This window comes from Loa loa (assembly GCF_000183805.2).
Source record: "Loa loa unplaced genomic scaffold supercont3.149, whole genome shotgun sequence".
NCBI lineage: Eukaryota > Metazoa > Nematoda > Chromadorea > Rhabditida > Onchocercidae > Loa > Loa loa.
In genome coordinates, this window is record NW_018108329.1 from 87,570 (window position 1) to 99,242 (window position 11,673).

The 11,673-nt window shown below is 36.6% G+C and overlaps 1 protein-coding gene across 1 annotated transcript; it reads left to right on the plus strand.

The window, feature by feature from the left end:
* Positions 1-6,421: 6,421 nt before the first annotated feature.
* LOAG_17907 (hypothetical protein) lies at positions 6,422-11,591 on the plus strand. Its single transcript, XM_020450572.1, has 5 exons — positions 6,422-6,618; positions 9,751-10,231; positions 10,457-10,643; positions 10,910-11,054; positions 11,227-11,591. The coding sequence occupies exons 1-5, from the start codon at positions 6,562-6,564 to the stop codon at positions 11,500-11,502; spliced, it is 1,146 nt and encodes a 381-aa protein (XP_020305734.1). The 5' UTR covers positions 6,422-6,561; the 3' UTR covers positions 11,503-11,591.
* Positions 11,592-11,673: the final 82 nt, after the last annotated feature.

An 11,673-nucleotide genomic window follows, 5' to 3' on the forward strand; every position in this document is an offset into this window, starting at 1 on the left:
CAAAATGGTTGTAAGAAAGAATAAACTTTTGATAATAGAACGGTACAGATAAGAAGGGAGAAACGGGAATGACAAAGAATTGAGCGTCTTGAGGACATTTAAAAAGGGACATAGTCCAAGGAAATGTATTTGCATATGATTGATAACCAGTGATTATCATGATCATTTTGATGATGATCAATGGGACTCGTTAGCACTATAACTGCATTCGCAAAATAGTTGTTACACCTTTTGCAGTGCCCACTCCACATGCGCTACTTTTATGAATAAACTTTTTTTAATCCTTTCACATCCCTTTAATGAATCATTTAGTTACTTTAAGCCAACACTGCTGTTAGTTGCTAACCAGTTCATTGGCAGTAGATTCAGGCTAGCGGAAAAGTGAAACAAACTATCTTTAAATTTTTACCTGCTGAAAAGTTTACATAATTTTATGGAGAAATCCCATGATCATGATCCTATTTTTATACTACCAGCATGGGAACACAGAAACATAAGTATCCACACGAGATGACAGCAAACAGATGGGATTTTGTGGCAGTCTTGCAAAAAATGATTAAATTCAACATTTCAATGAAATTTTTTTTTAGACTCAGATTTACTCATCTCTATGCTGATCTACTGGATGTGGTCTGGCGAAAATGGAGTAGGTATTTAGCGGTATACACAAAAAGACCCAAAATTGCTATTATCCTCTGACAAACTCTTGTAATTACCTCGAAGCCTATATACAACATGCAGAAATTTCGGATTAATAACTGAATCATGTGAAGTTTCATTCAAAGCATGTATGGATGCAGTAAATGTTCCCTTCGTACTTAAAAATACTCTTTATAGGGATCTCCTCCAAATTGTTTGATGACTTTCATCAGTAAACAAATTCTCAATAAAATTGCAGATAGTCGGGGAGAAACAATGGGGGGCAACTATCTCGCACCTGCAAATTTTTTGGTCTATCTTGTCTTTTATCGCTTTTTCCAAAGAGCAGGATTTGTTCCAGAAAATATTTTTTAATATTTCATAGAATTTACCGTATTGTAATGTTGCTTTAATGGCTTCAACTAAATTCCAATTAGCTTTCTTTGATTTAACTTTAGAATTTTTCGACGATTATAACTTTAACTGTCGACGATCTCCTTAATGATCTCAAATTCAAATTTGTTCAATAGAAATTTATATGTTTTTTGTATGTTAGGCAGACCACTTAAACTATGAGCTATGAACTTGGATTTATTTTTTTGTAGAAGATTTAACAAAGGTCATGTTCACTTATGCTTTTGATGACCCTAATTTCAAAAGGGCTGATTTTTATGATATTTTAATTGAGGGGAAGATTCAGTCAGAAGCAGGAGTGATTTTGCAATCAAGATATTCACCATTCTTCACATGAATAAAAAAATTAGAAAGAAATGTTCAAGACAATATATTGTAGCTTTCAAGTAATCCCGCAGAAATAAGTTTGATATCAATTGAGCAAAAAATCAATGCCACAAGTTTGTCGATCTTCTCATCGACAGATGTGACCTCGTATTTGTTAATTTAACAAGTGGTCGGCGTCATCCTGTAATCCGCCACTCATGTCACACTAAGATATTATCCTGTTTGATGGATATATGAGCAAATTGCCATGAGGTGAAAATTATGGATGTGAATTCCTCGATTGCTTTCCAAATTGCACTCCATTAACAATACATTGTCGAGGAAAGATGCTTTTACCTTATCCACATTTTCCAATCCCTTTGTTTTTGTAAATCTCTTTTTGACATTTTCAATCTAACTTCGCAAGTTCGCTAACTTTTAAACGAGTTTGAATGAACTAGTTTAACCTAGTGCTTCTCTCAGACTTCGCTAACTTTTATATGCACCTGTAATGCTACTATTATTCAGAGAATGAAATTTCAACCAGTAATGTACAAAAGCTGGAAAATGTATTGTGAAATATAATGTGCTATCGATTAAAATGTAAATATGATTTGAATGACTGGATATATATACCTATACAAAGTCAATAATCCAGGTTGGTTTGTCGCGATGGAAAAAACTGAAGAACCACAAATTTTCGCGTCTATAAAGCAACATACTTTGCATAGAAATTTTTTTTGTTTTTTTGCTTTCAAAAATGAGTTCGTAGAAAACAATAGCGCAATCATGCTTTTAGGGTTTCATTTTGCACCAAAATCTGTTGGATTTGTGTTTCTACCCAGCGTGTAACCAATAACTATTCTACTGTCAGGCAGTTTAAATTTGTAAGACCCTCATGTAAGCTGAGACAACTCTCGACGATTAGTAGTTGCCAAAGGAAGACGGGAAGAGTGCTTGAGGAGGCAGGAGAAGGTTAAAGGCAAAAAGATGTGGTAGAAAAGGGAAAGGCAATAATTCAGGATGCGCTTGATGAATGGTTCCATTCTGTCGGCTTACAAACAACTTCCAGCAAGCAGCAACGTTAATCCTCGTTCCCCCTTCCTGCCCAATATATTTTGTCCGTGAAAAGGGGAGGGGTTGACGCCCGTTTATCATTTTTTTCTTTTCCTGAGAGCTCTTGTTTTTGAAAAATGAACAGCTCTCAATCAAGCGCTCTCTTCGAATCAATCATACCAACTGCTCTGTCTCTGTCTTATTTCTCTTTCAGTGTTGTTTCGGCTTTCATAACAGATGAGATTTATCTACTTTTTCGTTTTAAACCTCTTCATCAATTCAAACCCCAAAATCCAGAAACCCAAATGCATAGCTGTTTCTTATTTTCCTCTCCGAGAAGTCCCTGAATTAGCCAAGATCCAGAAGTCCTCCAACCAACTTAGTTTCAGTATCGAAATATAGATTTTGGAATGTACTGCTCTTCTCTCCTTCTTTTATCCTCCGATTCATCAAAGTGTCCAATCTTTCTTCTCTTCAAGTCGCCCCCACCCATATTCCCCTTCTTCTTCTTCCCACCCTTCCCCTCCTCCTTATCGCCCTCTCCCGCGCACCTCTCCTTCACTTGTCTTCCGACTGCCCCAAGATAATACAAATAGTCTTTATTCAAATAAACGAAAAACATTAAATAATATTGGCTCTGCGATATTTCTGATTGCAGTGTAAATCAACAGCGATATTTAAATAATTTCTATGCAGATTTTCTTAAATTTCGATCCATTCTACTCATTGCATTCATAACACAAAACTGATCACATATAGTGACACTTACCTCCAGGTGAGACGAAGCAAATAAATGAGCCGAGCTCAAGCTGAATAATCTATTGCTTTCCTAATTGTTACGAAGGCAGAAAAACAAATCATAAAATAAATTATTTATTGGGATAAGAAGGCTCCTTTGATAATCCTTTCCTTCAAGAGACGCGAAAGATCGAGTTATAATTTTATTCAAACCTTCAATTACTTCCGAGAAAGGCAAAAAGGTGACTTAAACTCGAACTAATACAGCTAGCAAATTTAAATTTTACAGAAGCTCTGGAGATGAATTGGTTTTGATTTAACAAGTGCGGTAAATGGGAATGGAAACTATAAAATTGAAATAAGGGGTGGTATATGTAATTGATGGGAGTGACATGGATGTGTATATAATATGGATATGATCTAATCCCGCACCTCTCCCTTCTCGCTGTCTCATCAATAGTACAACATAATGATGATTGGTGTCGGCTCCTTCTTAAGGGTTTTTCTCTTTTTCATCTTTGAGAATTCGGGTTTGATGTGCGAGTGATTGGTTCGGATGGGACCCTGTCAAAAGACTTATATATATCACTTGTCATTGCGTTTATGTCACCCCTTCACTTCATCTAAACATCCCTCCTCCTATCCTTTTAATTATTATATACAACCTCCTCTTCTCTCCTCCAAACATCCGCCAATATACATTCATTTGTTGCATGTTACATTGATGTTCCTCAGTCTACTCCACCACTACTACACTTTATTTCTTTACTGTGATTTCGAAGAGTCATTTCCGATTCTGCTGTGACTATAAAATATTTTACTTCATTTCCAAAATTTCAAGCTCATACTGTTGAAGATGAAATAGGAAGTCTAAAAGAACACCAGCTTATTAACTTTCCAAGTTAATGGGTTGCATAAAAGGCTCGAAGATTATTTTAATTTTATTCACCAAGTTAAATTAAAAATAGTTTTTTGCCTAACTTTATGGATTATTTACTTCAGCCATTTTGAATCCACCTCGTTATCATTCTCCCACACTGAGATATGCTAAATGTCGAGTCTCAGTTAACTACTAATCAGTTGATTGGCTTTTCGCATCTGACGTGACATGCTAGTTACAATATTTTTTTTATTCAAGACTTGCTTTTGCTGTACCTTAATGAATTCTGTTCATTGACAAAATCCAACCTTTCCTCATTTTCTTGTCCTTGCTCTCAAAAATAAAAGTAAGTTAATGATGAAAAAAAATGAACAAAGCACATCTTCACTGACTTGAAACTCTTTAGATATGTTACTTTCGGATGTAATCATACGTTTGCTGTCTTAGAATGTTATGAGGAAACCGCTGAGAGCAATGTCGTTAGATGGTGATGTCGTGAATTAGGCTGCTTTACTTCTGGAAGTATATTTAAAAATTAGTAACTGGTCAATAATTGGCTCTATAGATTGTAATAAGTTTAGTAGAAAGCCCACGAATTTTTTGGTCAAATTTACTTTCGATCAATTCTGGAAGGGTAGTCGAATGCAATTATGTGAACTAGCAAACGTAATACACACAGCTGACTTATATGATCTTTTTTTTAATGAAAACTTACGAAAACAAACAAGTAAAATAGGGGATATTGGGAAGATTCGAAATATGAGGAAAAGAGGGATGGTAAAAAAGGATAGGTTTGTTAATAAAAAAGAAACAATGACAAAGAAGAAAAAAACAAAATAATCATTTTGCTAGCTATTGGGAGACATGAATGCAGATGGTTTCATTTTAAAACACATTCAATGTTCCATTTCAGTCTTTTTCACGTTGTTAAGTCAAATAGCGGTAGGACTAATTTACACCACTTCTTCAATTACTCTTTTAAATTGTTTGTCGTATGCAATGGATTTTGGTGAATTGCGCCGATATTCAATTACTGACCAAGAATGCATACTTCTCTGGGATTAAATAATTGTAATGTATTATACAAATCAGTTCGCGGCATAAAAAAAAGTGCTACTTTGATTTATTTGGTTTTTATCTTCAAATTAAGGAGATTATAAAGTCTAAGAAGAGAAATAATACTTATAGGAAGGTTAATGGTAAATATTTTCTTCACACGAGGTATTTTATGACGATGAATAATTTATTGGTTGTCTGCGTATTTTTTTTATTTTTTATTTGGAAAAAGTTGATATGACAGGTGGCGGACGGACAGGTTGCCAAAAAGGCCGATAGGCAAACAAGTCCTGGTTGTCAACCGATCGCTGTCAAAGACGAACAAGTATAAATTTGCCAAATAATGGTCGTTAATGTTGTTATCATAAAACAATGTTTTTATTCCCAAATTAATACAACAGCCCACTGCACTGCATCACTTGATAATCCTTCAAATATTTTACTCCGCTTGACCATTTCATGTTCCTGAGATTTCCCGCCTTTCTTATTAGTTATGCTTTGTGTAAATTTAGTAATTACTTTATGAATTCCGCTTTTGCTTGACTCTCAACTTTGAAATTCATCGGTTATTTGCCCAGAAATTGCAGAACTTAATGATCTTATAAAGAACATGATAAATTTTCGATGAGGATACCTTCTCGATCTTCGAATCATGTAGTTGAAATTAATTATCATAACTTGTACTGTTGCTGCAAAGTGTAACATTTTGTAGCCCGTTGTTTATAATGGAAATGATGATGATGAATGTGTAGAATCGTCGGATAATGGATTGCTTAGCGAGAGGTGACCTAAATGATTGGCATAGCAAGCAGTAGCAGTTTCTGTTAACTGTTAAGCATCATCAGTAGCACCAGCACCAGCGCCAGCGCCAGCATCAGCACCAGCATCGACATCGGCATCGGTGTATCGGCGTCGGCACTAGCATGAAAGCAATGCAAATTTCTGTGAATGGATGGTGCAGAAGCACCTCCCATACGTGCCCACTCATTGGTGGGGTGGTAGAATGAGGCGGAAAGGGGAGGATGAGGGGTATACTTCACAGCACGCCTCCCCTCCCTCCCCCTTCAACTCGCAGCAGCAATGCGCGGCATCTCTCTTTGAAGTTCCTCGCTGACGACGGGTTTCAGCTGGGTGGGTCCGCCTTGATCTCGCCCACACTCATACAACACAGTTCTTATTTGTAGCAGGTGCCCGAAGCGGTTTGCTCTGCCGACTGGCTGTGTCCTTCAACTGGTTACGTCTGTCCGCGTCCGCGTTTTTCTTTATCATGCAGCGTTACATATCTATCTATCTACACAGGTAGATAGATAGATATATAAGGTTTCTCCATCCTTCAGATTATTCGTTATCCAGTTTACAAGCGATTTCCTGACAAAATTCCCCTATTATATTATCTGTACACCTGCCAATTCGTTGTGCGGCAGTGTTTTACCTTGCATTTAGAAAAAAGTGTATCCAATTACTATACAAGGATGGTTTCAACACACTCACAATATCTGACCGACTATAATTCACCTGTTATGCCAGCGGTTAGTCCCTCATTTCATAATCATATTTACAGAGCGAAATTTGTTGTTACATTATTCCATAAGCAGTGGAGTTCATTGATGGATGTTTCAAATTAGGTCAACAAAATGTTACACACCGCGATTTCGTCATCTTTCTGTGTTTCAGAAGTATTGCCTATTCACCCATCTTTACCGTCATTTTCATGCAGTCATGCAGTTTGTTTCGAACATTTTTGCTCATATTTTTATGTACTTATTCTTCGATTCACTCCTGAAGAACAACCTTTTCGCGCTGTTTTTCCTCCTATTTCTAAAAAGCGACATCTGCTCTCTAAAATTCTATGCATCTGAATTAAAAATTATCCGTAGTTCCTGGATTTTATACGTTTGAAATATTCCAAGAAACTCTCTGCTACCCACAGATAAATTTAATTTATATAAAACGATTTGTCATTAGAAGGGAGAAAGTGGAGAGCAGCGGAGATGAGAGTTCATGAGAGCTTAGATTTTTCTAGGCATTCATCCATTGAAAAATTACCTATTTATCATAAGCAGTATGGAATATGGGAGGTGGATGGATGAATGGATAGCTGTCATGTGTGATTAAACTAATCTCATCGTTGATCTAAATTTGCCATTTGTCGGGGCGTCTCTATGCATATATCTGTTTATATACGTGTCGTTCTGTTTTCATATAAACACTGTCATAGCGTACACTGTCACATGCATGTTTTTTAGGAACTCACTTTATCGTGAACTTCATTTATCAGGCCACGAGATATTTTACATGACGGCATGGTATTATGCATTAATAAGATATGGCTTAAATGTAGATGTTTTTCCCGTATCACTATGACAAATCAGGACAGTAAGATGCATTTTCTCTGTGTTTTAAAAGAAATCGATTCAGTTTCCGCATGCTTTACTTTTTTCCTAAACACTTGTCACCGAACTAGAAGGTATCAAATGATTTTTTTCCCGATGCTTATGGTAGGAGTGTTCAGTATTTCAGGATAAGTTTCAATTATTTGGTTGGTTATACCACGATTAGCAGAAACTTTGCCATTTAACATTGGGAGCAATTATTTTAGTATGTCGCGAATGTCATTGTCTTAGTACATAACAGTTCTTGATGGTTTAGAAATGAGTATTCCAGAAATGATATTAAGGCTATGTTAGTGGTGGAATTATAAAATGAGAAAAAATGATGCTAGCTATTGAGTTGCACGAAGGAGGTAAAAATGCAGTGGCTGGAAGCAAGACCTAACAAATAATTTGTGGATGAGTTCTCTGCCTGCTTTTTCGCGGTTACCAGTCAGTGACACACAAGCATTAGCAATTTTATATGCCCTTTTAGTGAAAAATGCATGAATTTTTGAATGGATGAAGCAGTGAAGCAACATGGTGAGTTGTTGCGTTGCTTTACGGCTACAGATGCTGCTGCTGTCCGATGTTGAAGCATTAACCCCGAAAGGGATCGTTCATCCTCAAGGACTTTTTTGTTGCCTGGCTTCTTTTTGCGAATCTTCTGAGCTTTGCACTGGGACAAGGTCGAAGGAGTTAACCGATCGAAAATTACGATTTCTCTATCGCTATGCTGGTTGCGGCTAAGCGCTTCTCTTCCTTTCACCTATTTTTCTTGTTTCCGATGTTTAATTGATAAGTGTCGGCTTGAATGATATGAGGAATGACTTGACATTTTTCATCTCTGTTATCATTTAAAATTACCTTTTTATTTCTCTCCTGCACATTCCTTTGAATTTCCCTCCCACTCCATTCTCTTCTCGTTCTTCACTCTCTTACTTCTATCATTTTAAATTTTGGTCGAACTGTCAGTTTCGTTTCGCTTCTTGCAACCATCAAACTGTCATTTATCACTCATAAATTTTTACTTAGGAAAGCAAGATAAAATCGATTCTCTTTCCTCTTTTCTCATTCCTTATTCGATGCATGTATCTGCTTGTGTTTATCTGTTTATTTATTTCAATTTCGATTAATCTAAAATTAATGAATTCCAAAGCATAAATCACATTTCAAAAATTTATCTGATGTCCATACGCTGATATGATTCCTTATTTATCATTGTATTTGTTGTTAGGAATAATGAAATTGCACTGCGAGAAATGTGATGCTTTTGGAAATATTTTTCAGAAAAGAACTTTCCATCCTCTTTTTATATTAATGGTATTAATTTGGAACTGAAATAGTGGAATTTCAACGATTTAAAAATGTTAGCAATGACAGACGTTACAAAAAAGAAGGAGCAAGCAGTAATTCTGAAGGGGTAGATATTTTTAATAAAAAAATTTGAGTATTTTATACGCTACTTATTTGGAATTGTTAGAATGGTAGGAAATTAAATTTTCAATGATTCCGACACATGTGGTGGCTTTTGTTAGATTCCTGATAAGGGAGAAGCAGAAGAGGATTTTACACAGTCCCGATGAAACCTACTGCTTCTGACTTTTCTCTATATTGCTGGTGTTACTGATCGTCATCGTTATCATAGGTGTGTGTTGCCCTCTCCTTTTGAATATCGCAATCGAAGTTGTCCCACTATGATTAAGTGAACTTTGACGATAGAAAAGAAGGTTTTGAATTCTTCATTCCATTTTATTGAATTGTAAAATGCGCTACGTTACCTTCCGTATTATCGTTTTCAAGTAACTGTAATGTTCTTTAAGGCTAAAAGGACTATTATTTGCTGCCCAGAAGAAATTCATGATTCGGAATCCTGATTATTCATAGTTAATGTAAGACTTATCTCTTCCCAATTGGTAGACATCCATTCGTTTCCCTAAATTGTCCTCTTTCTATTTCATAGTCAAAAATCTGATCGAATAAGTGTGAACTGATGAATCATTTGATTGAAAGAAAAAGTTTTTATGAAGTATGCAGTTCTCTTCCATACCCGTCACTATCACCATTATTCTTCCGGATCCACTATATCTTTGCATTCCTTTATTCTGTGAATCACTCGAGTAATTTGTATGTGCTACCGAAGTACAAATATTTAATTTATAATTTAACCTCTTTGGAAACCAGACTTATTGAAGTGTTCAATTGTTGCTCGTCCCATTTCTCAAATCTGTAGTTGGGGATTCATATTTGAGTTTTACATGTTTAAAATCATGGAAGTATTCATATTTACAGATGGATTCTGGCAAATCACCTCTTGCGATGCTTGCAAAAACTTGCGAAACAATTGGTCTTCCCGACACATCAAGCCGGAAATCCAATAAAGACGGTGATAAATCTAGGGATCGCACCAGTCCGAGCAGTAGTGCAGCTGGTGAAACGAAAAAGGAGGAACCTAGTCCAACGGCAAAAAACAAAAAGGAAGGATCTAAAAGTCCTCGTCATATAGCGCACAGTCCATCGATTGGCAAGAAGACCCCGATAAGTTCCGAGCCATCCACCAGTGCCGCTGCTTCGTTACCTGCAAATTTGATGCTCAGTGCACGAGGCTGTTTCCCCATGAATTTCTCACCTCTTGCGACAAGCTTTCCGGCCTTCCCTTATCCATCTCTCATGCCTGGATTCCCAACGGTTCCCACTTTTGCCGCTGCTGGAGCGTTTCCAGGTGGAACATCGAATCCATTCCTACGATGTCCGGATCCACTAACTTGCAAGGGTCCGTTTTTGAATTCAAAAATTTCAAAAATTACTGAACTGGATGGACCACCATTTGTTTGGTATTCAGATTTTGTGAATAAGTCATATTTTATTGATAGGCTGTGGCTAGATTGCTCATTTTGAAATGTAAAAAATTACTTATGTTGTATCATCGTGATTTCTGAGTTTTTAAGGGTAATTCCATTTTGAGTAGTTTTTTTTTCTTTTTTTTGTTTCTTTATAGGATGTCCAGCAACTATAATGACAAGGCCATGCGTAACTCCGGGTTGTACAAGTTGTACGATGCATAGCGCTGCTGCCGCAGCAACTGCTGGTACCACACCTGCCGATTTGATGATGACTTTCCCACCATCCTTTTTTGCTGCTGCTTATAGTCCACTTCTCTCTGGATCATTACCACCAACATCAAGGTGAATGTCCTTTCAAAAAATGCATGAGTCATTATTTTAATAAATAGTTTTCAAAAAAGAAAAGTGTGAAATTGGTCCATATTTTTGCTAAAAATTCCCTGGAAAAAGTATATTCAATGGAAACTTTTACTGGTCCGATATGACTGAATTTTACTTAGACTCTTTGGGTTCATTAATTTGTCTAAAATTTCGAATGAGTTGTCTGTACATATTTCCCAAAATGATGCAATTCAGTCTCTTATTATCAGCAGTCTTGTAATTTTCAGTTCAGCAGCTCAAATTGCTTATCAAAATTTGATGGCTGCAGCTTCTGGACAAGCAACCAAGCACATCTGTAATTGGATCGAGTCACCAAATGGTGTTTGCGGGAAATCGTTTCCAACTGCCGACGAACTTGCTGCACATATGAAGGTATTCATTTTATTGAATGTGCACGATCTGATGCCTTCGTTTCGGATCTTTAAAATAAAAGCAGCTGGTTTGAGATTTATAGCATTGAGAAAGAATAATTTTTGAAATGGTGAAGAAAAATGACAACACGGTTTGAATGAATTGCTAGCAGTGGAACGTTCAAATTTTTCAGATGGCTCATGCTGCATCAACAACAAGTTCGAACAGTAGCAGTGATTTAAAAACGAGCAGTTCACCACGTTCAAACACTACGGCATCGTTGATTAATCATGCTGCATCGGCTGCATCCCTTCGTTATCATCCGTATATGAAACCAAGTGGTTTGATGCCAGCTGTACCAAATCCACTTGGAATACCTCCATTCCCGACAATGACAAGCTTTCCTTCAGCGGCCGCATTGCAGGCCATGTATACCCAACGTCTTATGGCTACTATGCCTCATCCGTAGAACTCATTTATATGCTTAGCAGGTTCTTTTATGCTCATCGTGTTACCGTTGAGATAGTGATGAACGTCATGACACAGTGTCTTTTCCGCTTAGTTAAAGTCTCTTGAAAATATTCTGTGCATCGAATTTTCCAACTATCATCTCTCACTCCATAAATATCGGATTTAAAAT